Genomic DNA, 27,006 nt, shown 5'->3' on the forward strand with positions numbered 1-27,006 from the left:
CAGGTGTCTGGTTCGGGTGACTGGGCACCCTGTGAGTTCAAAAAGATCTCTTTTGTGTTATTGTTTCCCACAACCTGTCTTCATATCACCATGACTGCTTCATTATCATCATTCCACCTCCGTCGTTTCGTCTTTGGTTTCTTTTCTATGTGCAAATGTATTTAAGAGTTTAAGAGGAAGCATTTTCCAACCACATCAGCTTCATCCGAATGTTAACAGTAGCGAGATAGTGGAAACTTGTAAATATGACTTTTGGTTGATGATTTTAAGAAAGTACATGAAATTAGTTTGAGATAAACCAAAATTCTACTTTCTTTACTTTCTTTTAATTTGCATCTTAACAATGAAACATTGCTGGTGGGTGGTGTGTGTGTGTGTGGGGGGGGGGGGGGGGGGGGGGGGGTCAAACGAGTGAAAAGAAAAGCGTTAATATCCTCCAATAAAAATAAAGAGTTACAATTTTCATGTATTGATACGAAGGGTTAAGTTTGTTTTTCTCGTTCACCATTTGCTCGTTTCCCATGCAGAACAGTAGAGACTTAATCTACTGTAGTGTAAATCTTTTATGAAGACTAAATTTGAGAAATTAGAGGCTGGGTGTGTGGTGATTTAGATCTTTGTTGATTTGGCAGCACTAATGTCCGCTTGTTTTGCCATAGATAATAACTTAAGAGATACTGATTTAAATTAAAATTGTCAAGAGTGCTCAGATCAGAGAAACTAGAGTAGTAATCTCCACCTTCTGCAATGTTATCATTGAGTTTTTACTACATATGAAGATGTTACAATGAAGCCATTAAGTCATTTGATGATTTTAGTTATTGTTTTTGTGCTGTTCAAAAGTTTTTATGCCGCGAATTTTGGTTCATCCAGTTTAAAGAACGATGAGCGTACGCCACTTATGCCACCGTTTACTAGTCCTCCTGTTCTAGTCGTGGCCAGATTTTAGTGAAACTTACTTAAAAATACACAAGTTGTGTTCAAGGTCAACTCACATTTGTCATATGACGGGCAAAAACCTGGGAATTGTGAAGGATCATGAGATGGATGAGCTGCTACGTCTCTGATGTTCTGGTTTCCTGAGTAGTTCTTTTCATATTGCAGATCAAAACGATTGCTGCGAAAAAAGATGGTTAAAATCACTCAACTAATATCTCTTACATGGCCATGACGATGGCAGACATTTACAGAACAAAAACAAAAGAAAACGGATTATTGATATTCAGACAACTTAAAATAGAATCAGGGTGATTTTTATACCAAAGTATTATTAAAAATGATTGCTTCAGCTTCTTATATCAGTGAAAGTCAGTGCTGCTTCTCTCTCCTTAATATTATTATGTGAATATCTTTGATATCTTCCATGACTGCAAAATAATGATCTCTTGTTGGAGCCCTGCAAAAAATGGATTCAATCTAATCCCCAGAAATAAGTCGAATAAAACAAACGCAAAAGTTAAACTGACTTATTGTGTTGCCATAGCAACCTGGCTTTCTGCAAAAAGCAGTCAAGACTGCTGTTCAGCTGCTCCGTCGAGGTCATGATAAGAAGTGCTTTTTAAACCCTTGTTATCACTGTTTTGGTTCCAGGTGACACAACGAAGGTGGAGTTCCCCAGAAAAGAGATGGAGGTGGTACAAGGCCAGATGGTGGTGTTACAAGCGTGGTACAGCCCCAGCGCAGACATTTCCAAAAACTCTGTCATTTGGTACTTCTCTGGGAACGAGTCCAAGCAGGTGAGAAGGGAACAGCCGAAGCAGTGTAACGTTGTGCTGAATAGCTGCTCTGACCTCTGGTGCAAAGACAATCGAGAGCCTCTTTAAAGGGATTAGAGTAAAGTACGGTTTGCTGGTTGGTTCTCTGGCAAGCGCTACAGAAGCTTTACATCTAATGCAAAAACTATTAGAGCTCAAACAACGAACTGAACTACTTTGCGTAGATTATTTTCTATCATATAATATCAGTTTAAAGACTGTATTTAAAGCTGTGTTTAGATCTTCTTATTGTTTAATTTAAGCAAGAGGAAGAGAGTAATGTTGCATTGCATGACAATGTTACATTCTGACTCACCCATAGAGATTTGTAAAACATGTTGATATGTAGAGATTAGGATTTTTTCTAAAGCCACTGCCTAATTCATAGTGGAAGGAAGAAGGGGAGGGCGTTAGGAAGGACAATATGCCTCTAATGACACTTGAGCCCTACATTGTGCTGTACCTCTCTTACGTAGCACACGCTGCTAGTGAACTTGCACATGCCTGCACATGCACTATGTTTGTGTGTGTTTATATGATTAATATTATCTAAACAGTTTCCGATGCCTGTGAGATTATCTCAAACAGAAAATCAGGCTAAAATTCAACATCCACCATCTGTACATGCCAGGATTATCTTTATGAAGGACATGGTAATCTGCACATCTTAATATCAGGCAGAATTCAAAAAAATTTTCATTTGAATGAAATAATCCATATCGATGTAGTGATGTCTGTGTTTCTGTGGACGTGTTCTCTCCGTGCAGGTGATAAACTTTAGCTCAGGTGAGGTCGGACACGGTCAGAACGAGTTCACAAAAAGAGTGGGCTTCAGTGTGGCCATGCCCTCGGCCAACCTCTCCATCTACATCAATAACACCCAGGAATCCGACTCTGGTCGCTACACGTGTATTGTCATCATCCCCGGAGCTCCTGGCATTTCTGGGGAGATGAGCCTTAATGTCAAAGGTAATGGTCCGCAGCGTCAGAGGAATTTCAAAGGTTAGATGTAATCAGAAAGTCTGCAGTGCAGCTCACACACTTCCTCGGATTTGGAAGTTCAGGCGAAGTAAATGCTAAGCATATTTTAAAGGATTTAGGATTAGACCAGTCTGTCAAAAAGCATATATTTATATGAGAAAGCACTGTCCACATAAAACTCATCTGCTGTTTAGGGATTCTCTGGGCTCTCAGGTTGTTATGTCATCCTCCAGCAGCAGATTGAAACTTACTTTTTTTTGCGGCGTGGCTACTGCCCTGAGACATTTCCACATCGCTGGCGCTGCATTACAACTACCATAGAAGTTCACTAAATGGGGCTGCTGGTGTAGCTTCTTATCGCACATGTTTTAAATCACTAACATTATCTGTCCCTCTGCCCAGTCCCTCCTTCTCCCCCAGTGTGCACCATGACAGGGAACCCAGTGGTGAAGGGCAATGTGACTCTGAGCTGTAAGTCCAGTCATGGAAAGCCTGTCCCTCAGTACAAATGGACCAAGGCAGCACCCATGTCTGAGGTCTTCTTCTCTCCAATGCAGAGTAAGTATTTTCCCAGCACGCAATGCCTAAACTTAAATGACTCGTGCCCGCCCCTGCCTGCAAAAACAACTCTCCACCCACTCCATATTTGCTCACTTGATGTCATGTTCATCCTTTCAGGTTATGTTTGCCCAGGTTTTGCATCAGCACTGAAAAAAAAGTCCCCATCGAGCAGTGTGCTCTGGTGATTATACAAAGACTGTAAGGACCTGTTTCACAGGCGTCATACTGTGGCAGGAAAAAGCACACCGATCATTTCAGGTTCCTGCTGTTGTTGCTAGTTTGCTGTGGTGTTTCACTGATGCAACTGATGGAACAGAGCCATCCTTAAAGAAGCTGGTTTCACTTTGGCTTTACCTCAGCGACATGGGTTCAGAATGTCTCCCATTAAAGATGAATGTCTCAGAGGTAAACATGGTAATACCTGAGCAAAAGTGTTTTTATTTCTATTATTCATTAACTTAGTGTTTCACAACAGGAAGAGTTATTCAAACTAATTTCCAGAAAGAGTTATCATACTGAGAATACAATAGGATAGCGGAAACTCTTCCAGTATGTTGGACCAGGTCACTTTCCATATTCCGCTTAATTTTCTGACTGTAAATCTCTATATGCGTTTTCATGCTGTGTCAAAAATGAAAGACCAGAGGAATTCATAGCCTTATAGAAACTGTGCAGCAGTCAAAGACAAGAAGGGAAGAGCAAGTGCTTTGATGCCCTTTCCCCAGTATTTTGCCTCTCAGGCATCACACCAAGGTGTTTGGGTTGTTTGAAGCCTGAGAACAGGAGGACAGGAACTAAACAAGACCAAAGAAAAATAGCCTCTGCTTGGGTTTAATGTTATCCTGAGACTTTCAAAATAATATCATTATTAATCATAATCAATAAGTCAGCTATTTAACAAAAACTTTGAATTAACTGTTGAGGAATTACAGATATTTTTTATAGTCTCCCATTTTCAGAGGATCAGATGCTGTGTTTCCTCCCCTGCTCTTCTAAGCCGTTACTGCTGCCACCTTCAGTTGTTGCTTGTTTGCACCTCTCAGCCTCACATTTATTTTCTATACCCAATTTCGTTGCCTTGAGATACTCTTGGGATGCTTTTGCAGTTTGCTTTTGGTCATCATCCATTTGCACTTTACTGCCTGATCAGTTTTGCAGCATTTGGCTGAATTTGAGCAGAGAGTGTAGCAGCAGTCACATCATCAAAAAACAATAGTGACCCAGTTCCACTGTCCACCTTACATGCCCACGATATAACATTGTCTCCACCATGTTTGACAGATCATGTGGCGTGCTTTGGATCATGAACTGTTTCTCGCCTTTTCCATATTTTTATTTTCCTGTCATTCTGGTACAAGTTAATCTTGGTTTGATCTGATCAAAGAGGGTTTTTTTTTTCTGTTTTCAGCCATGGAAATAATTCTGTCATCATCCACTTTAGTTGTTTTTTATAGTCTACGGGCCTTTTGGTGTTGGTGAGCTGATCAATTTGTTTCTTCTTTCTTTCTTAAGATTGTACCAGATTGTTATTTAGTCACTCCTGAAGCTTTTGCTGTCTGATGGGTTTATTCTGTTTTTTCAGCCTCTCCCACTTTTCCTGAAATCTCTTCGGGCCTCAGGTTTAAAATCACCATGAAAAGCTATAAGATATAAATTCAAGACCTTGAAACTTCACATATTACATCTGCTTTGTTTCATGAAATAACAAGAAATCAGCCATAAAACCGCTTGATGGAATTGATGGAACTATTTTAAGCCTCTGAAAATAGTAGACTATGTATAAAAATGGCTGTAATTCCTGAAGAGTTCATGCTAAATTTGTTGTGCAACCCTTTAAATTAAAGCTGAAAGTCTGCACTTCCGTCACATCTTAACCGTTTGATTTTAAATCCTCTGAAGAGGCAAAAGTACAAAAACGTTGTCTTTAATTATGGAACTAACTGTATCTTTTAAAAAAAGGGCCACCAGTTGTTATTATGGTCACATACTTAGTTAATCAAGTTTCAAAGTTTAGCAAAATCACACATTTAAAAATACCAACTAGGAAAAAAAATAACCCGCTAACAGAAATAACAGAAACCTTGCTCGTCTCAGTTTATCCACAAAAAACACATAGATGACAACTTGAATATGCAAGAACCAAATCACATAATCCTGCTGAGTTCAGAGAATTGTTTTATTGAAGTGATGAAAGTGAACTGGAACACATGGTCAAAGCCTGCCAAAAAGACCATAAGACGTGGAGATTTGGTACTCTGTTACAGAGCAAAGCATCTTAGATCATTGGAAGAAAGCTGTACTTTCTTAATGATGAGTTTTTCTGGGAAGGGGGTGACCCCAGCACTTCTAAATGTTAAAACACTGGTTCAGGAAACATGTCCCCGGATTTAAATCCCTTTTAAAATCATCAGTGAGATTTAAGCAAAACAGCTGCAGCACAAAAGGAAAGGAATATTAGTGAATTCAATATTAGTGAATATGAGAATATTAGGAGCAGAACACAAAAGACAGGAACGTTTGTCAGAAACTATCAGAAATGTATATTAATCATTATAGCAAAATGCACTGCTTGATCGTCACAGTATTGCACACAGTCCGTTAAACCTCGGGCATATCAGTCTGTCCAGTTAGGACTGATAGATCATTATGAATACATTTAGTGCAAATGAAAGAGGGTTTTACTTGTAGTGGCCACAGATTGTTGCTCTCTCCTTATCCCTCCTGATTGAGTTTGCTCTAGTTTTGTTTTGTGTTGGTGCCCTCTTCACTACTGGCCAACAGAGTTATTTGCATCTCCCATGACAGTCTATCAGTCATTACATGAGGACGTAGACAGAGCCGTAGAAGTGCATCAACCAGGAGGACTGGTATATGCTCCTTTGTGCCAGGAGGAACAGAAGGACCGCTGACAGAGCCCCACAGAATGACCTCCAATGGGCCGCGTATGTGCATGTTTCTGACCAAACTGTCAGAATCAGACTGCGTGAGGGCAGCATTAGTCCCAAATGTTCTTTAGAAGAACCTGTCCTCTGTGCATCTGCCAAAGAACAGCAGAACTGGTAGGACTTTTCTCTCAAAATATGACAATAGGTTCACACTGAGCAGATATGGATGGTGTGAAAGAGTCGGAAGACGCTGTGGCGAATATTATAATGCTTCCAACATCATCTGTGAAATGAATGGGGCACCAGTGATCGACCTGCCAGTTCTAGTGTTCGGCTGCGTGATGTCAGTCTGTGAACACATGCTGCACTAAAGGATGTCAATCCCTATCATCTATCACCTCCTGCTACTCCTCGTACAAAGGAGCAGATACCAGTAATGCAGCTCTCCTCCTTGTATCCATTTCCTAGTATCTCCTCCACACTCTTGAGGCTGTTCTGGGAGACACAGCAAAGCTTCTTTCAATGGTACACATGAATGGGGATGTGCTCTCCTGGACAAGCTGGACTACCTGTGCAACCTGAATGGACTGCAGGTACTGTCTCATGCAAAAGTAGCAGCAAGATTACTAAGAAAAAGCAAAATTGCAGAAAAATCATTCAGAGTGTATAAAGAGAGAGTAATGGTCTGTGGCTACCACATGCAAAACCATTTGTGATCCTCTCCAGCACACCTGTTGTCACTTTCATCTGAACCACAGCAGGTGAAATGGATTCACAGTGATTCATTATTCCCAACTGAACAGATTGACCCTGTCGAAGTTTAATTATTTGAAACTGTTTTGTCTTTGTTCACTACAGTATAGTGAATAAATAAATGATTCCCTTGAGTTTTATTGTTTACACCAGCAGGATAAAGGGGTTGAATAATTTTGACTGCAGCTGTAAATGTTTCAAATGGACTTCAGAGGAAGATCCTCGATCGTGGCATGACGCACAGTGTGAAATCCTCTTTGCTGAACGAGACACGTAGCATTCTCCTTTCAACGTGCTGCACAAGCGCAAGAGAGAAAACAGGAATTTCTGCATTATTTTTCACAAAGAAAAAAAAGACACCATCTGTTTCTGAGCAGTAGGACTTTGGCTGATTGATTGAGTATTGACTTAACTGTTCTGATCTCTGGCCTTCATCTCTTTAAGTCCTCAAACTCATAACATGAAAACTACTCCCTCTGATTGTGCATCCTCTCACATGCTTTCAACACTCGAGCTCCAACCCTGCGCGCATCTTTTTATGCACACTGATATATGCCAACTCTGTGACACTTGAACTTTACTCTGCCCATCACTGCTTATCCCTTTCAGCAGTCTCTCTCTCTCTCCCTCTCTGTTTTTTCCTCTCTCTCTGCTGATCCTCTCGCCGCACTTCTCATTTCCTGTTGGCCTAGGTACCTAATCTAACAAGCCCCATGTCATTACTTGATCAGCCCCTCTAAGAAGCATAAGTTGGATTTGGGACAGAGAGTGCAGCACATCTTGCTACCCCTCCCTTCAATTTCTACCATTCCCTCTCTACCTTTCATTTAAGCTCACTCTCTTTTTCATCTTTTTGTAAAAAAATAATTGAAAGAGTGGAGAGCCTGCCCCCAGACCATGCTTGTCCTTGGGTTCATGGGTAAGGGCTTTCAGTCATACGTTTTTCAGTTATTCCCCATACTCTTTCTCACCTCTACCTGCAAGAATAATTATGTTTGTAGAGTCAACATGGCACTCCTTAAGCTCTAAGAAAGCTTTAAAGGAAAAGACAAATCAACCCCATTTGTAATAATGCTTATAATAGTATTTTCAAAAATTTAAAATAAAAAGACTAGATTCAAACTCTATAAATATTAATTATAAAACCACTCAGTTGTCTTTATTTTAACCATTTGGAATTGTGAACCAGTGTTTTATGCTGTAATCTTTCCTAACTATTTCCATGACAAGCAGGGGTTAAAGTGGGCTGGAACAATCTGGAACAACACGAGTAATTAAATCTGACAGACAGGTTATTGTACAGTGGTGAACAAATCTTTTCCCCTTTCCAGATTTCCTGGTTTTTTTGGTGTGTTTGTCAAACTTAAATGTTTCAGATCATCAAAGAAATGTAAATATTATACAAATATAACGCAAGTAAACAAAAAAATGCATTTTCTAAATGAAGCTGTTTATTATTTAGGCAAAAAAATAATTATCTAAATCTACATGGCCCTGTGTGAAAAAATAAGAAATAATGTAATTGAGATCTCTTAGTCTGGTAAAGTTTATAAAGCCATTTCTAAAGCTGTGGTACTACAGTGAGAGCCATTATCTACAAATGGTGAAAACATGGAACAGTACCCTAAGAGCACAAGGACGACTCATCCAAGACTTTAAAAAGACCCCAGAGCAACATCCAAAGAACTGCAGGCCTCACTTGGCTGAGTTATGGTCAGGTGTTCATGACTCTTCAATAAGAAAGAGACTGGGCAAAAATGACCTACAAGGCCAAGTTCCAAGACGAAAACCACTGCTGAGCAAAAAGGAACATAATGGCTCAACTCAGTTTTGGGAGAAAACATCTTGATGATCCCCAAGACTTTTAGGAAGATGCTCTGTGGACTGACAAGACAAAATTTGAACATTTTGGGACATGTGTGTCCCATTACATCTAGTGTAAAAGTAACACCACATTTCAGAAAAAGCAGAAAAGGAGACTGTCGGGCCATCTGCTTCTGACCTCAAGCACACTTTGGTTCTGCAGCAGGACAATGATCCAAAAAACACCACCAGAAATGAAGCCTTCGGAGTGGCCTAGAATTCGATTGATATGCTGTGGCATGACCTTAAAAAGGTGGTTCATGCTCAAAAACTCTCCAATGTGGCTGAATTACAACAATTCTGCAAAGAGGATTCTGCCAGAATTCCTCCACAGTGCTGTAAACTCAGTTATTGCAAACGTTTGATTGCAGTTGTTGCTGCTAAGGGTGGGCCAACCAGTTATTAGGTTTAGGGGCCATTTACTTTTTCACACAGGGTCATTTTTTTCACTTAATAATAAAGGCTTTCATTTAAAAACAAGATTTTGTGTTAACTTGTGTTATCTTTGTCTAATATTTACATTTGTTTGATGATCTGAAACACTTAAGAGTGACAAACAGAAAAAAAGAGGAAAATCGGGAATGGGGCACCACTGTATATCACTATTGAATGAGTTCATTCTTCATGTGCTGCAGGCTGTGGTGGCTGCCAGGGGCAGCTTGGTGGTACTTACTCAGTAACAAGAAAAAAACTGACATCCCAAGGCCCACTTACACTTTCAACACATCCCTTTTTTTTATTGTTGCTGTGATGCGTTCATGGTGCAGAAGTATATTTGAAGTTGTGGTACTTAGCAACTGGGTAGCTACTGAAGTAAGCATAACAGAATAAGCAGGTAGTTTTAAATGCAACATTTTAATCAACTTAACAAATGTCACCAAACACACACAACTGTTTCTGTGCAGTTTTTCAAAAAGTGGACAGTTTCTGTATTTCCCAGGGGGAAAAAATGTTAATGTGTGACACTGACAGAGAAAGAAAGGGAAGGAAGATCAGAGGTTATTTTCAAAAGTAATCATTGCTCAGCGTGTGACATTTTTATGGACTAGTAAGTTAAAATTTATGTGTAATTTTCTGATTCATTTTAGAGTGCTTAAATAAAATTTTGGATCTACAGGTGATGTGTTGCTAAATTATGTTTTTGTGAAATGTCTTGCAAAAACAAATTTAAGTCATTTAAATTTTAAGAATATACTGTTCAGGCTAGTGCAGGGTACACTGGTTAGTTTATAGTAATGCAGTGTGCTTGACTGGTTACAGCTAGGGGAATGTTACCAGATTACATCAAAGGTAGCAGACATCATGGTATAAACCTTTTATACTAGCTTTATTGTATCTAGTTAGGGGGTTGGAAATCGGCCATATAGCCTGTGTAACATCTGCTTTAGATATTGTTGAATTCAGTTGGTTGCATCATCAGACAGAGCAATGAATATTAGAGTAGAAACCCAGGTCAGCAGATCACAGGTTGTACACATGGAAAAACCTACTGGAGCTTACAAAACAATGTCTTATGTGCCCTTTTTCTAAGTGATTCTTAAGACTAAGACCTGATCTTGGTGTCCCCCACCTGCCAAATCCCACTTTAACCCCTCATGACAAGGACTTTTAAACCTCCAAGCCTCATTAATATTAAGCGGAAGGGTTGACTTTGTCCTTTAAATCTTTGCAGTATGTTGTGTTAGATTTAGCTGTCATCCCATTGCAATTTTTAACTGTGTACTATAAGATTATGTTAATTTATTATTGTGTAGTTAAGCTATGATGTGGGTTAATAAATAAATATGAATATAGTCAATAATAACCCTAAATTGTATAAATTTAATATGCTTTCACATTTTATTACTTATATATGAATATTTCACGTGTGAAAAACGTGAATATGATTTTCTTGCAGATATGGATAAAACTATCTGTATCCCTTTCAGTCACTTTTTAGCTTTCATGGTTAGCGAGTTAGCACACAGAATAACTGACTTAATCCAAGAGGACCTAAATATCACACATTAAAGTTTAAACTTAAAAAAAAAAACAGCAAGCAATGTTCAAACCATATATTGAAAAAAATCTTATACAGTCATTGATTTAAAAAATAGTTAATGTTTGCTAGCTAGCTAGTAGCTAATTAGCTTTAGCTTGATGTGCTGGAAATTTGTTCAGCAGCTAGTTTGAAACAGAGTAACTGTAAAACTCAAAGGAATTGTTCAACTGTTTAAACTCATTAACTTGATATGTAAACTTTGTAACCATGCTATACAATTTGCAGTTTAGTGTGCTATAAATAAATGTTTATTAATAGCAAAATATAAAATTAGTAGGCTACAATACGAGTAACTAACAGTTTCTGCTGGTAATAGTTTTACTTATTTAGCTAAGTAAAACTATTATTATTATTACTAACATTACTGTTATTATTATTATTATTATTATTATTATTATTATTACATATTGTCTGTTCACTGTAGCTTTTTACAGCACATATGCTGTGTAAAAGTCTCAAGCCAACACTCATTTAAAAAAGAAAAAAGAATATTGCCTCCAAGAAGTCAGATGTTCTAAGTTCTCCAGGCTTTATAAAGGGTTTAATAAAATATATATATATATTTATAATTTTATAAAAAAATAATTTTGGCCACCTTTTTAGCTATTTAACACTAACCTATGACTTATTCAAGCGTAAAATAGGCACCTAAAATCTAGATTTATGGTGCAAAGATGTCAGAATAAATTATGTTATTGTAAAAACCTATTTTTTTTTTTTGCCCTATATACTGTATCTGTTTTAATATTGTTACTGCAGCCCAAAAACTCTTGAGACACTCCTCATACTAAGGATATCATTTAAACATAGGCATGAAATTAATAGATATATGATTGAATAAACAGGGAAAGGTGTCTTTTATGCTTCTGTTTTAGTTGTGCTTCTTACTTACTCGAAATGTTATCAGCTTATCGCTGTTTAGCCCTTTAGGTCAGAATTAATGTTATACCCTTTACTGACATCCAAACTAAACGTGTTTGTTTACATTGCTGCGCAAACTAATCCTGCATTGGATGGGCACATATGCCACGTGAGGTAGCTGACTGTACTATTAGCTGCAAAGTCTGCCAGTTTCCATGAGTCACATGTCATGTGTCAAGGCTTTGACAAATGCTGCTCATTGACCTTGCAGTGATGGCAGCATAACATGAGTAATGGTCCCATCTTGACATGAAGTCGCACTTACTGTAACATCAGATCCCTGCAGCTCTGTTGCCACGGGGATCTGTGATCACTGTGCAGGCTTGAAATTGCTCCAAACGAGTCAGCTGATACGCGGCTAATCTGTCACAATTAGGTTGGGGCCTTCACAGCTGTTTTTTAGGCCCAGGGATTAAATAATCACAGCAGGACAGGTGCATATCATCCTTATCCACAACTGTTTTTCTTGGGTTTATTTTGATTTCTCACGCATAATGTTAACACGCTGGTCTTAAGCTTAATAAGCATAGGCATAATTTATTTCCACTTTTGATTTCAATGTTTTTTTAAGACCTAGAGGGGCAGGATATATGTCAGCTTCTTCTTCTTCTTCTTCTGTATTTATTGAAAACACAACAGATTTAGAAATTATTACATCTGCCTACCTTAGCCCTCCTTTTAGTAGTGAAACAGGAGAGACAAAACAAAGCTCAGGCCAGCCTTTGCCCAACCAAAACTTTGGGATTAGAGCAGTTTGGGAATAATTATTAAGGATTTTGCTCACACCTTTCCACTAAATCTACTTCTTTTGCCCTTTGTGACTGACTCAATGCTTTACACTCACTTTTTCAGGGGAGGGTTTCCAGTAAAATCAAACACACCTACTGTCAGTTGCCGCCATGAATCAAAATGAGATCAAATGAAGGCGTGCTGCGATATGACGTCTCAGATTGGATTTCAGAGGATTTGCTGTGATAAGTCCAGCATGAAGCTTGTTTATTTTTCGACAGCCTACGTCTGCAACATAGTATTTTAAGATCAGATGTGCTAAGAGGAACAGATTGTGAGACTGATGCACATGCTCTCACTGCATGTGTGAGAAAATATGAAAACAAAAACTCATGTCCAGCATCAACAGACTAGTGTTGTTAGATTGCAGCAATGTAACATTTCTTTTCCTCCACTAAGTAATGGAAACCAGCCAATAATGGCCAGCCAATAATTATATTCTGTATTAACACTGCAATGATATGTTGAATACATTAGTCTTAGCATGATATAAAAAACAACAAAAATAAATAAAGTGATACTAACATAATACTTGTGATACTGTTAGAAAGAATCCCATGTTTAAGTTTAAGAGAAAACTAAGTTGTAAACGAACAAACTTTTTATTTTTAATAAATATAAATCCAGTTATAGTCTATTGTAATTGTGTATATATAGTAAGTCTGTTACTGTAGTAAGTTCATGTGATTAGTTCCCTTGACGTTTTTCTTCTTCCTGGCTCAGATCACATAAATATGTGATTGTGAAGAGTGTGTAACTACAGTTGTTTTTTTCAGATGAGAGACACGGTACCCTCAGGCTGAGCAACCTCACTAAAAGCATGTCAGGGAAGTACATCTGTCGAGCCAGCAACACCGCCGGCTCCGACAGCTGCTCCATTAACCTGGAGGTTTTCACCTGTATGTACACAGCATGAACTCTGCTTTTATTCTCCTTCACCCCAGAGTATTTAAAAGTTTGTTTGGGAAATCACCACTGCATCTTTGTTACATTTCTCAGCTTCCAACACAGGTGTGATTGCAGCAGCTACTCTGGGGTCAGTGGTGGGACTGGTGGCCATGGTGCTGTTTCTCATATTCATACTGAGGAGGAGAGGGGACACAGAGGAGGAGATAGCCAATGAAATCAAGTGAGTTTCACAGTCTGTAGAGTGGGCACTTTGTCACATTAAATCCTCTTTTATTCCTCTACAAGATCACAGTGACGCCATACGTGGCTTATTATATTCTAATAAAAACATCATTAAACAAATTGCTGATGGGTTTAATATGTTATTCCCTTGTTTTAGGACATGTTGAATAGTAAAATTATGTCAGTTTTGTAAATTTTGGTCATTCCATGTAATCCAAAAGGAGGATTATCCTGGATTTTCTCATTGGTTAATCACTTGTGATCAACAAGTCATTGGCCAATAAGCATCCAGTTTCCCTTCTCCAGTTTAAAAACACCAAATAAAGGTTAAAATGCTCATCTCATGTCTTCAAACAGAAGTTTACCATTAAAAGGCTTATATCACCGGAGCTAAGGCTTTATACAGTCTATGTGTACATCATGTATTTCTTGACAACTGTCAGAAATGTGGAGTAGTGAGATGTAATTTCTGTGTCCAAAAAATGATGATGATACAAATGGAAAGTAGAGTGTGTCGTCTCTGAGCACGACGTGACAGTAAAGTCATCCTATTCATCCTAAAGAGGTCATTTGGAGTCGAAGAGGGTAGATCCTGTTTTTTCTCATTATTTTGAATCCAGTTGTTTGGAGCAGGGCTTTAAACTGACTTTTGCTCAGTGTGAAATGTGCAGTGTTGCACATCATCCAACCAGAACCCCTGCACTAAGATATGGTAAGCGCCATAATGTGTGCCCTCCACCTCACGGTGTAATGTACCCACAAATTTTCCAAAGGAAAAAAATAACAAGCCTTCTGCTTCTAAGAGTCCGTTTACAGTAATGCAAAGAAGTGATTCAGCAAGTATGTGTTATCTGTGTTTTCATGCTATCCTAGTTTTTGTGCATTTTTGAACATTTAACCTTTGTAACTGATACTGTGTAAGTAGAGCATCGTTTACACTAAACACTTTTAAAATCAGTAGTTTACAAGCGCTTGATTGTTAGGAGATCATGTGAGTATAAAATACTGTCACTCAATGTGTTTTGTTGACAGTATTGCAGCTGCAGTGTCCGTTATCGTTTTACTTGAAGCACTTCACTTCTGTTTTGTTTACTGTCTCCTTTTTAATGATTTTTCTTTCACCCTCTTTCCTTGCTTTTTACCGCAGGGAGGACGCTCAGGCACCAAAGCGAGTGTCATGGGCAAAGAGCAACACAGGCTCAGATGGTATGTCCAAGAATGGCACGTTATCCTCCATAGCCACCAGCCCTCAACCACGAGACACCCATCAGCCCAACTTCCACTATCCGTACTCCCCGATATCAGCTTCAGACGCGAGCTCAGTGATCAACGCCTACCAGCTGCGCCCTGGAGAAGCCAATACCTTACAAGGGCTTCCTGGCTACAACATCGGAGGCACGCCGTCGCGTAAACACAGGCGGCCTCCGAGTGCAAACGGGGCTCCTTCGCAGGTTCTCAGGAGCCCTGCGGTCACCAACCCCAAAAGAACTGAGGGGGCGCAGCCTCAGATGGCACCTCCACTCACTGTGTCCCCACAAGTTAGTTCCTCCACTCTGACACGCATGGGAGCTGTTGCGGTCATGGTGCCTGCTCAAAGCCAGGCTGGATCACTGGTGTAACGGCGTGGGAAGCAAAGGACAGAGAATCCCTCGCAGTGAAGCGCCCTTTCTCGGTGAAGGCCTGATAGGTTGAGAGACAAGGAAAAACACGTGCTTCACTGGAACAAACTCTTCCTTCGGTTTGTTGACGAACCAGTGCAGCGTTCTTCATTTCAGTTTTCTTTTAAATGCTGCGATCAGGCTCATTAAAGAGAAATATATTTTTATCTCCATGCTTAGAACGAAAAGAAGTGTTGATTTTACGTAGCAGCATACAGTGATATTGTAAACCGTAGCAAGCAGGATGGTTTACTCGCGATTGTCGTGCAATGTTTTGGCTACATTTCTATGATTTCTACAACTTCATTGTAAAGAGATTTTTCTAATTTCATTTTTATGTTATTTTACCTGGATGTGTAAAGTTCACTTTTCTCAGGCTAACTGCACTCGTTCAGAGCAAAAACACACAATTCAGACACTGAAAATAGTTTCTAGAGTTTCACATTTCTGGCCCACATTCATGTTCACATCAGGAAACGGTTTCAGTGTGGGTTGAAGACTGATAAGGACTCAAAACGTGATGATTTTGCTTGTTATGGTAGCTGGAATGTAACCAAAGTAGTGAGTATAAGTGTTAAAGGCGATGGTTTCTGACTATTTTGCTTAAAATTGTTGAGTATAACAAGATTACTGCAAACATATGGCAGAGCCAGTAGTGGAGACCGCTCAAGAAAGCGTCCATCTTCGATATCTGACCAATGTTTTCTGCTTGTTTGTTTTCATGATTTCAATTACACTGAACTCTGGAGATAACGTTGCAATGATGTTCTGATGTTGAAATGCTACATGTAGCACTTTTAATGCAGTTCTGACTGTTGATGGAATTTTGTTTTTCAATAAAATGTTCTGCAGTATTTGACTAAATATTGATCAGTTCCATATTTAATGGAAACAAAAACCTAAAGGTGCTAAACTGCAAATGAAGTCCAATTTAAGAAAGCTTTATTTGGAGTGTAACATTTCATTATATAACCTTTACAGCACCTGTGACATATTTCTGTAATTCTGCAAAAAGCAAAGAAAAGGATGAAATACAGTAAAATTGCAATAATCATGAATATACATAAGGATTGAAAGACCACTTTAGGGACAGTGATGCTGGGATTTTATGAACTGTTACTTTTTCTTATTACTTTTTCCTCTGTCATCTCTCCGTCGCTGGTGGATGAGTTTAATTACCTGGGGTAAACCCTTCAAAGCAACAGACGGAGTGCCAGCAGGGTGGAGCAGTTGGAGACGAGTGTCAAGGGTGATTTGTGACAGAAGGATTGAAAAAACTACACTGAAGTTGGTTGTGCTAACTTACATTACATCTGATGTGGTGTCCACATTCAAACATGGAGTCTAAAGGGTTTATTTATGACAATGATGATGATTTGCGAGGGTTATTAGATGGAGGGTGGGTGGATGAACATACACTCAAGTGAGGAAACATTCATTGAAACTATGATGTGCAGGGCAGCACCAGTCATACTGTAACAAACCAGATATGAAGACCATAACAACATGGTCAGTTTAAATCCAGAGGACGAGCTTTATCACGACTCCGACAGCAGATTTCGGGAAATGATCATCCTCATCACTTCATTGGTTCCTTTAAGGGAAACAAAAGCAGGAAACAGCTGGTGAAAAACAGCATCACAGTTGCCTTACATGAAACCAAAGGAGCCACACTAAAATATGACAAAAGACAAACAAAAAGGCTAAAGAGAGAAAAAAAAACCTCACCTTCTAGGATCTGGTGGACTCTGATGTCCCGGACAAACTGCTGCACTGCGTAGTCTTTAAGGTAACCGTACCCACCGTGCATCTGAAGAGCCTGGTTGCAGATCTGTTGAATACAAGCAGGAAAAAACATAAAAGATCACTTAATATAGTTCATTTCATGCTTTTTAGCCAAATACTGTTAATCTTCCTTAGCACTGCTCACATTAAAACACTCGTCTGTGGCAAAGAGCTTGGCCATGGAGCAGATGGCAACAGCATCGGGGCGGTCCTCCTGCAACGCCTGCGCTGCTTCACGTATCAAAAGGCGAGACGCAACCAACTTGGTGGCCATTTCTGCCAGTTTGAACTGAAGAAACTACCATATGAAAAGAGAGGGGGGGGGGCGTGAATAACAGTGGCAGGACAAGTATTCTGTTTCACTGAGTTTTCACTAAATACACTGAAAACAGGAGGAACCTGCTTACCTGGTTGTTTGAGAGTGTTTCTCCAAACTGCTTGCGCACTAACAGGTGATCCCTCGCCAGCTGCACAGAAGCATGCGCCGCCCCAAGAGAACAGGAAGCTGGTGGCAGAGTATTTAGAGGAAAACCGGTGAGTAAGTTGTTTGGCTTTGTTTTAAACGCCTTCATGTCAATGCCAAATACTGTGTGACCACAAATACTGACGGTTTGAGCTGAGTTATTACTGAGCAAACCACTGCTACTGGTCATAACCAAGGGCATGCTCGTTTATAAAAGTGTGTTAATCCAAATCTACTGAAACCATTCGTCATGCCTTAACCAACTCAAGGTTTCTTTAAAAGCACGCTGCACGCAATTTATGCACAAATCTGTTTCCCCCGAAGCTCGTTGAAGCCCAATTATGATGCTGATTACATACTGTTACTTCTAGCTTTAAAAAAATATATAGATTTACATTGGATTGTAAGTATAAAAGACACAGTTTTTGGATGCTTGGCTACTTGGGTGGTGTTTTCCTCCTTACCAATATTAATTCTGCCTCCATTCAGGCCTTTCATTGCGAAGTTGAAGCCCTGTCCTTCCTCACCGAGCCGGTTCGCCACTGGAACCGCACAGTCCTCAAATATCACGGCCCTGGTCGGCTGAGAGTTCCAGCCCACCTGGAGGACAGATTGTTTTTAACAGGTGATTGGCTCAATTCTGCCATCTAGTGGTTGAACACCAAAGTGGCGCAACTGTGAAGTCGTACTTTTTTTTCTTTTTTGCCAAAACTGAGGCCGGGGGTTCCCTTCTCCACCACCAGACATGAGATACCTTTAGGTCCTTTACCTCCAGTTCTGCACATCACGACGTAGACATCTGTGTCTCCTCCTCCACTGATGAAGGCCTAAAAGTGCCGAAGAAATTAGAGGAGCTTGCATTTCTACAGACCTTAAATGACATGAGTGTACAGACAGGTCTGAGTTACCTTTGAGCCATTCAAGACGTAATGGTCGCTTTTCCGCTGAGCAGAGGTCAGAAGAGAAGCAGCATCGCTGCCGCTGCCTAAAACAAAGATCGCAGGTTGAACTTTAACTAAAGTACTCACATGTGTGGAAGAACAACATACATGTGAAACGAATTTCTCACATAGACAGCTGTGAATAATTTTACACAAAGAACTCTGCTGTCTTTTCGCATGCAGACTCACCTGGTTCAGTGAGACAATAGGAGGCAAACTTCTCCATAGAACAGAGATCAGGACAAAACTTTTCCCTTTGCTCTTTATTGCCATAGCTGTCTATCATCCAGGCACACATGCTGCAAAGATAAGGAGGACAGAGGAGATTAACATGCAAATAAATAAATAACATACACTCTCTGGCCACTTTGTTAGGCATACCACTTCAACTGTTTGTTAACACAAATATCTGATCAGCCAATCACATGACAGCAACTCAGTGCATTTAGACATGAAGACACAGTCGAGTCGACCCAGTGATGTTCAAACTGAGCATCAGATTGGAAGAAATGTGATTTAATGATGGTGTTGGTACAATACGTGCTGGTCTGAGTACACAGAGTACCACTCCTGTCAGCTAAGTACAGCAAACTGAGGCTAGGATTCGCACGAGTTCACCAAAATTGGATAATAGAGATATGTTGCCTGGTCTGTTGAGTCTCGATTTCAGCTTCAACATTTGACATGAACAACATGAAAGCATGGATCCATCCTGCCTTGTATTAACAGTTCAGCCTGCTGAAGTACCAATTATTTAAATGCTAAAGCGAACCTGAGTATTGTTACCGACCACGTTCATCCCTTTATGGCCACAGTGTACCCATCTTCCTATAATCCAGACAAACTGACACCTGCTGTAAATATGGCGTCTTTTAAAAATGCTCCCAACCAAAATAATCTTATTATTCATACTTGTGGATGCTGATGTAGGCTGTGGTGCTCACACATCCAGTGGACAAAGCCTCAAAGATGATCGACGTGTCCAGCCGAGAAAGGCCAGATCCTCCGACATCTGGCTGAACGTAAATACCACCGAAACCCAACTGGGCCGCTTTACGCATCGTCTCCACTGGAAAGATTTCCTGAGTGGGGAAGAAACATCTAACCATTAGCACACCCTGCCTAGTGCTGTTACTAGTTACTTATTGCCTAATACTTATTTTTACTTTTTTTTCCTCCTGATCAGGACTTTGGATTGATACAAAAGATTGCCTTTATATGAGCAAACATGGTTTTGAACCCCTCACATCTGTTGCTTTCACGTTTGATTAATAACAGTGTTTTAAGCCTCCTAGCTCATACCTTTTGGTCCCACTCCGCCATGTGTGGGGCCATTTCATTGGCTGCAAAGTCAAAGGCCACTTTTTGAAACTCCTTCTGTTCATCTGTGAGTCCGTGGGAAGCTGCAGACAAAGAGCGGAGGACATTAAATACAGAAACTGCTCTGTGTGCTTTTAACCATTACATACTGTTCATATTTCATGTCTTCACAGTCTGGCTCAGGTCACGTTTAACCCAGGCTAAGAATTCCCTCATAAGTGTCTACAGCATATTGTTAAACAGAGATTAATTTAGAGTATAGAAATAGTCACCTTTTTCACTCACTATGTATTTATAAACCTATATTAATCTCTAGCTCTCTTCCACAGTCTTTGTCCTGTCTTTGTCCCTCAACCCCAGCCAGCTGTGGCAGATGGACGCCCCTCCCCGAGTCTGGTTCTGCTGGAGGTTTCGTCCTCCTTCTAGTTTTTCCTTCCTAGTGCTGCCAAAGCGCTTGCTCACAGGAGGTCATATGAGTGCTGGGTTTTTTCTGTTTTCTTTGTATTATTGTAGGATCCTTACCTTACAATACAAAGTGCCTTGAGGCAAATGGTGTTGTGATATGGTGCTATATAAATAAAATAGAATTGAACTGAACTGAAAAACATCTAATATCATATAGTATTATGTCCTGTTATACCTAACACATTACAACATAACAGCCAGGATGATTTAAATAACATCTAGGTGTTGAATAATCCGAAAGAGAGGGGCGGTGCTAAGGAGAGGCGTGCAGCTTTCTCTGCCTTCCGACTGGAGCTGAGATCTAACAAACCAACCAATGACAGTCGGCTGCGATAAATAAGTAAATAAAAGCGCTGAATATGTGTAGCATAAGCTTCTTTTTTTTTTTTTAATCTTAATCAGCAGTCACGTTTGTTTGCTACAAAGCTGTGTGACTACTTAACATGTCGCTGGTTCATTTCATTGCTTCAGGTCCAATGAGGTAAATGAAAGAAACAGAGTTTTTAGAGCTACTTGTATTACTTAAAGCTAGTGGATCTCGTTTTCTGGTACTTACGGTCGATGCATGCGGCTATTCCTCTTCTCTGTGAGTTTCCGCTTAACGTTACACGATTTTTACATATTCTGGAGCCCAGCCGGGCTATTCTCGACAGGGCTCCTACAGCAGCCATGTTTACCTCTACAGTGGTGAGTCACTCGGCAGCGGGACTGCTGGTTATTGTAGTTTGTAGTCGCACTTCCGGCTTGTATTACGCATTTAAAGGTGCCATATTGAAACGGGGTTCGTTTCAATTAAACGAAATGTTGAAAGTAAATATTTTAAACATTTATACATGTTTAGAAATTTTACTTTGATTTGTTTAATCACATGAAGTAATTAATTTATGCTAGATAACACAAGTGAGTATTGATATTATGCTTATGAAAAAGTTTTTGAACTAACACCGCATTTATTTGCTGTTATTTATTCAGATGTATGACATGACCAGTTTGATTATTACACTACAGTGTAGGGTCCATAACATTATTTTTTAATTGTATATCTTTTTAAATAATGATATTTAAAATGTGAAATGTAAATGATGGAAGCTTGTGTCTACCACTGATTTATTTTTTATTTTTTTATTTTGTTAACGTATTCACTTATTTTGCCATCTGTAAGTGAATATTTCAGGTTCACATCTCAGAATTCAACTTGAGAAGTTAATATTTTGTCTTAATAAATCAATAACATCTCAAGTTAATCAAAAATTTTTACAATTTACACTCTGCCTGGCAAAACTTATTTTGGAAACAAGCTTCCATAAAATTGTGAAGCTTGCATAAATGAATAAATGTATATAGCTTTGAGAATCCTTTTAACCTTTATACATTAATACCAACAATTCTGTAGGCTTTAACACATAACATAACACTTTGTAACCTCATATTTACTTTCTTTATCACATATTCTCAGACTATTAATTTTATTTTGGATTCACTTTAGTCGTTTCCATGTGTATCCTGTACACACTGAAAACTTACAATAAAGTTGACTTTGACTTAACTTACACCCTGTTTATTTGTAGGTTATAATAATAATAATATATTAATAATAATAATAATAATAATAATAATAATAATAATAATAAAGGGGTGTTATTGTCATAAAAACTGAAGTAAACAGGCAAACGAAAAATAAATAGACAATAAAATCCGATTAATTTAATTCCTAATAAACCAAAAGGCCTGAAAATAGTCACGTGTTCCCCGTACCAATATGGCGGCAGTGCTTCTACAGCGGACACACGGCAGTGGCTGGAGAATAAATCGAGTGCACCTATACGGTTTTTAGGTCACGTGTTGCAGGTTTTTCCGCGGGATTGATGGCTGGAGCTGTGCGGAGCTGAAGGTACGACTCCATGACTGATTATTACCGAGTTTATCTCCGGACGGTGCGTTACGTCTAGTTTGCACGCATTCCTGATGCTTCTGTGTTTCTGCTGCTTGTTAGTGTCTAAGCAGTTTACACATGTAAATAAGAGCACTTATTCAGAAAACATTTAATAATACCAGCATTAATATTGTTAACTAGTGCAGTGTATGTTTTTCTTTAGTTACAGCAAGCACTTGAGTCACACCAAATACAATTTGTGGTTGTGTTATTTAAGTTGAGGTGTTTCTAACCTTCAGTCTGCCACTACTGATGTAAACTGTGGTTATTAAAAATATATGTTAGTAACACTTCTCAAATTAAAGCTTCCTACATGAAGAAGATAATCACGGCTCATTGGAAGACTACTGTGCTTACCAACATTAGTTGCGGCTGGACGCAACTACCGGTAAATAAAGCCAAATTTATGTGATCTTGGACTCATTTTGAATGATTTTTAGAGTAGTCCGTTACATAAAGAGACAAGACACTGACCCAACCTAATGTTCTTCAGTTAACAACACTTTGTATGAACTTTAGAAAAGTATAAATGGATATAAATATAAGGGATGGAAATCATTAGGGGATAAAAGGAAAAAAATGCTGATTGTCTGAGTTCTTGGTGGGAGAGCTACCAGAGTACAAGTTATACCTAAAACTTCTTGTGTTTTTTCCATCACAAGCTTTACAGAAACAAACCATCCAAACCTTTTGTGGATCTTTACAGAGTCAAAGAGATGCCACCAAAGAAAAAGGCCAGAGTCAGTAAAAGGAATACAGGTTCAGGTAGGTAAATCAAATCACAGAAGAAAATCACCTGTCTGATATTAGAAGGTTAGTACACTCATCCTGGGCATGAATCTCAGAGTAATTTCAGGATTTCTAATGATTTTCCAGGGTAGAATATTTTATAGCTACATCTTTAATTAATTAACCAAAACCATTGGGTGCACAAGTGTGAATTTATTTTGAATTTAGTCTCAATTTTATATAATGAGTCAAGTGCATTCAAACACCCCCACTAATATTTGGTTGACTGTCCTTTAGCAAGCTGCACCTCAACCACACACTTTGGGTAGGCATCAACAAACTTCATGCATAATTCTGGCTGCATGTTTGACCACTCTTTTTTGCAGAAGGGTTCATTCAAATAGTCCAAAAATGTTCAATAGGGTTTAGGTTGGGGCTTTGGGAAGGCCATCCCAGAAGCTTAATGTTAACCTGCTTTATCCATTACAAAACCAGATTTCACATGTGTTTGGCATCATTGTCTGATTGAAACACTCAATTGTGTCCAGGTTGATTTGAGGTGAAGTTGAAAAGTTTGGACATAGTTCTCCTCCTTCATTATTCCATCTACTTTGTGCCCATGATGCTACCACCACCATGCTTGACAGTTAGTCCATGGCACTGTAAAACTAACTTCACTGTAGACGGTTTTCCCGTTGTTCCATTAGTTTACGGTTCATGTTAGGCTTGAACCTTTTTGGTCCTTTAGTTGTTCCTGAACATCTGAACCAATTTCTGCTCATGCGAGGGTGACCGTGTGGGTCTTCTTCTAGAACCCAGGAAAGTTGTGTTTGCACTGATTATTTTGGAATCTGCATTTCTAAGAGACATTCCCAACTTGTGTTAATCTACAATTCTATTTATTAGATGTTTACTAAGTTCCTTGGATTTTTCCATTGTTCTGAGTATTGGTCAATCCAATGGGTGCTGCCAAAGAAATTCACTAACAACATTGCAGAACCTCCAGTGCCGCTTGTTATTATAATTTAAGCGCTTGTTCTTGTTTTTTAAAGTCCTCACAGATTTATGCTGTACAATCACTCCACCCTGGAAAAAGAACGGTTCAAAGAAATCATTAAAAACACCAAATTATTGTGACATTCAACCCCTCGAAGAGTGCGTGTAAACACAGTTTTAACTAAAGAGTGCTTCCAAACCACAGGCAAAGATGATGACAGGGAGCCAGTGTCCCCAGCTTTGAAGAAGAGGAAAGCTGCAACTTCTGGTGGAAAAACTGACGAGAGCTCGGCGTCTTCTGGTTCTCCACAGTACAGTCGCTGGCTGATGAAGTCTGAACCCGAGAGCCGCTTTGAGAATGGCATCGACGTAAAGGTATGGAGCAGCACCAGCTTTGTCAGCGCATTTTAAAGTGTGAGCTGGTCTCACTTGTCTGATGCTTCCTGTTCACTCTGCAGTTTGGCATCGAGGACCTGAAGGCTCTGCCTGATCAGACCAGCTGCTGGGATGGCGTTCGTAATTATCAGGTAGAGTTGCAGCACCGAGTCCTGCAAAAAGAAGATGTTGATCTGAAAAAAGGAGCAATGTGCTGCTACTCCTGAAAGGGCTTTTCTGTCTCTGTTCACTGCACCACTGTGCAAATTATTTTTGAATTTGCTATGCTTATCTTCTGCAGGCACGCAATTTCATGAGGCAGATGAAAGAGGGGCAGCTGGCTTTCTTTTACCACAGCAACTGCAAGGAGCCGGGGATAGCAGGACTCATGAAAGTGAGTCGCTCTTCTATATTTAGGTAAAGCTCGAGACGGGCCCGATGTTCAGCTTCATTTCCTCTTTCTAGGTTGTGAAGGAAGCTTATGTGGACCACACTCAGTTTGACAGGAAAGATGTGCATTATGATGCAACCAGCAAACCAGACGACCCCAAGTGGAGCATGGTAAGCTGAACGCATTAAGCGCAGTTAATGATAAGACTCAAGCGTGAAGGCTGAGCTTGTTCTCTTCTCCCTCAGGTAGACGTCCAGTATCAAAGGATGATGAAGCGTTTTCTTCCTCTGTCGGAGCTTAAAAAGCACCACCTGCAGCATCGCGCTAAGGGGGGGCCCCTCAAGGACATGGCGCTTTTTACAAGGGCTAGGCTCTCTGTGCAGCCTCTCAACACCGGTATGACAGAAGCGGAAAGAAAAAAGTAAATAAATAAACAAATAAAAAGAGAAATAGCTGTGAACACTGTTTCTTTCTTCGCAGAGGAGTTTGACTTCATCTTGAGTCTGGAGGACAAAGAGCCACTGTAAGGATTTACTTCACAACGCAGCAAAATCATCACAAGTACCATTGCTTCACTGTAACTGTTAACGTTTATTAAAGATATTAAATATTTTTATTAGACATCATAGTCCAGATTCAATCTGTGAAAACACAAACATGTGGTTATGACTTGAGTTTCTTGGAACTGGATGGAAAGCAGTGCCTCTTTTATAAAGTATAAACAGAAGCAGCATTAATTATGGCTGGCCTTTGCTCTCAGAGTAGCGTCAAGCATCATTTTATTGACGTTATTTAATTCATAATTTATAAACGGCAGCATATTTTACGACTCCTGATACCCTTTCAACGCTCGTTTTATCACATGGGAATAACTTGACATTGTGTGCTCAACTGCTGCCCTGTGATGACAGAGTGAGTGGGAAAATAAAACCCACAAACAGCCTATGTGCCATGGCCTTCCAGGTATTTGCTTAATTGCAAAAAAAAAAAAAAAAACAACAACATGCAAAGGGCTCTTGGTAAATTTTCCTTTTTGTAGACTGTGGGGGACCCACATTAAATGAATTTAATGTGCTGAATGCTGAAAAGTACCTTATATAACCTCTGATGAGATGCTGGTTTGGAAATATTAATGCTGTTGCTGCAGCCCGATGCCACAACAACAACTCCTGTATTATATCTGTCAGAGTCAGTCAGATGGTGTAGCACCGTTTATCTCCTAACTGACATCACTGTTATTTAAATAGTTTTTATTAACTATTTCCAATTGATTTACTTGAATAATTGTGTATGTTGATGCAAAATAGCTACTTTGAACAGCAGTGGCTGAAAAAGCCCAGCCTGCTTTGGAACCCGAGCCCTGGGGCACACTGTGTGTTTCCACTCATGAAGTGTGCCCCAGGGCTCGGGTCACAAAGCTCCAGAGCGCTAATGACTGAATCAGTGTGTTGATATCTTCTGTGGTCTTTTCCACAGTCATAGTTTTATGAAACATTGTCTCCTTCGCTCTGGTTGTCACATTAGGATAACATCACCTTTAAGTTTTAAGCCTCGTCTTTAGTTGAAACCTTTCCCTTTACGTGTTTAAATTACACCTCAAAGCACATGCATGCATGTCCTCTTTCACCTGATGTTACTGTTGTTAAGATAAAACTTATAATTTTGACACGGATCTCCTAAGAACCCACCAGAACGTAGAAATCTGTTATAAAACAGATAAAACTGATATACAGACAATGTCTTTTGTGGAAATGTCCTCATAATGAATATGTGGTCCAGCAGAAGTTGCTGTGGCTTGCTTGCACCGTTGCCTCAGAAGGTCCTGAGTTCGCCTCCAACATCTAGCCAGGGCTTCTGTGCGTGGTTTGTATGTTCTCCCCATGTTTGCATAAGGTCTCTGGTTTAACCTAACCCTACCCTACCCCATGTTTTGCAGACATGCAGTTGGTAGGGTTAGATTAATTGGTCGTTCTAAATTGCCCTGCGTCAGACTGGTGACCTGTCCGGGGTATACCCTGACTCTTGCCCTATGATAGTTGGGATAGATCCAGCCCTGATGAGAAAAAGTGGAAGAGAATGGATGGAAGGACATTTTCCTATGAGAAATTCAAAATAAAAATCCACTAATTTTGCAACTCATGAGAACTTAAAAAAAAATATCAAACTGTACAGTCACGATGTGTATGTGAAAAACTGAAGTATATCGTATCATTCAGTAGCTTGTAAAACCACCTTCAGCACCAATAAACTGATTATTGTCTGTATCAGTCT

At 39.5% G+C, this 27,006-nt stretch overlaps 3 protein-coding genes across 11 annotated transcripts in view; 2 read left to right on the plus strand and 1 right to left on the minus strand.

Moving 5' to 3' along the window:
* Nucleotides 1-15,345, plus strand: part of esamb (endothelial cell adhesion molecule b) — a 51,071-nt gene extending 35,726 nt beyond the window's left edge. The window contains exons 2-7 of the mRNA XM_040008900.1: nt 1,591-1,736; nt 2,522-2,723; nt 3,138-3,293; nt 13,325-13,447; nt 13,548-13,677; nt 14,827-15,345. Coding sequence (XP_039864834.1) covers nt 1,591-1,736; nt 2,522-2,723; nt 3,138-3,293; nt 13,325-13,447; nt 13,548-13,677; nt 14,827-15,298 — 1,229 coding nt within the window. The 3' untranslated portion in view covers nt 15,299-15,345. The remainder of the gene's footprint in view (nt 1-1,590; nt 1,737-2,521; nt 2,724-3,137; nt 3,294-13,324; nt 13,448-13,547; nt 13,678-14,826) is intronic.
* Nucleotides 15,346-16,262: 917 nt separating this feature from the next.
* On the minus strand, nt 16,263-21,011 carry acad8 (acyl-CoA dehydrogenase family, member 8). The gene is made up of 11 exons (XM_040008901.1): nt 20,868-21,011; nt 19,829-19,929; nt 19,439-19,608; nt 18,716-18,825; nt 18,494-18,570; nt 18,275-18,412; nt 18,050-18,185; nt 17,530-17,627; nt 17,268-17,420; nt 17,066-17,168; nt 16,263-16,931 (listed from the first exon to the last, which is right to left on the minus strand). The coding sequence occupies exons 1-11, from the start codon at nt 20,980-20,982 to the stop codon at nt 16,876-16,878; spliced, it is 1,257 nt and encodes a 418-aa protein (XP_039864835.1). The 5' UTR covers nt 20,983-21,011; the 3' UTR covers nt 16,263-16,875.
* On the plus strand, nt 20,697-26,999 carry thyn1 (thymocyte nuclear protein 1). Of its 9 annotated transcripts, none has more exons than XM_040008904.1 (9): nt 21,955-22,245; nt 22,550-22,632; nt 22,907-23,009; nt 24,175-24,344; nt 24,428-24,496; nt 24,646-24,738; nt 24,810-24,905; nt 24,981-25,131; nt 25,216-26,999. In XM_040008904.1, the coding sequence occupies exons 2-9, from the start codon at nt 22,558-22,560 to the stop codon at nt 25,260-25,262; spliced, it is 804 nt and encodes a 267-aa protein (XP_039864838.1). In that variant the 5' UTR covers nt 21,955-22,245; nt 22,550-22,557; the 3' UTR covers nt 25,263-26,999. The 9 variants fall into 9 exon arrangements, with proteins under 9 accessions (XP_039864840.1, XP_039864845.1, XP_039864838.1 ...); XM_040008903.1 differs by having other exon boundaries at nt 21,955-22,202; XM_040008910.1 differs by having other exon boundaries at nt 21,960-22,202; nt 22,951-23,009.
* The last annotated feature ends 7 nt before the right edge of the window (nt 27,000-27,006 follow it).

The sequence above is a fragment of the Simochromis diagramma genome, unplaced genomic scaffold (assembly GCF_900408965.1).
Source record: "Simochromis diagramma unplaced genomic scaffold, fSimDia1.1 OVJJ01000344.1, whole genome shotgun sequence".
Taxonomy (NCBI): Eukaryota; Metazoa; Chordata; class Actinopteri; order Cichliformes; family Cichlidae; genus Simochromis; species Simochromis diagramma.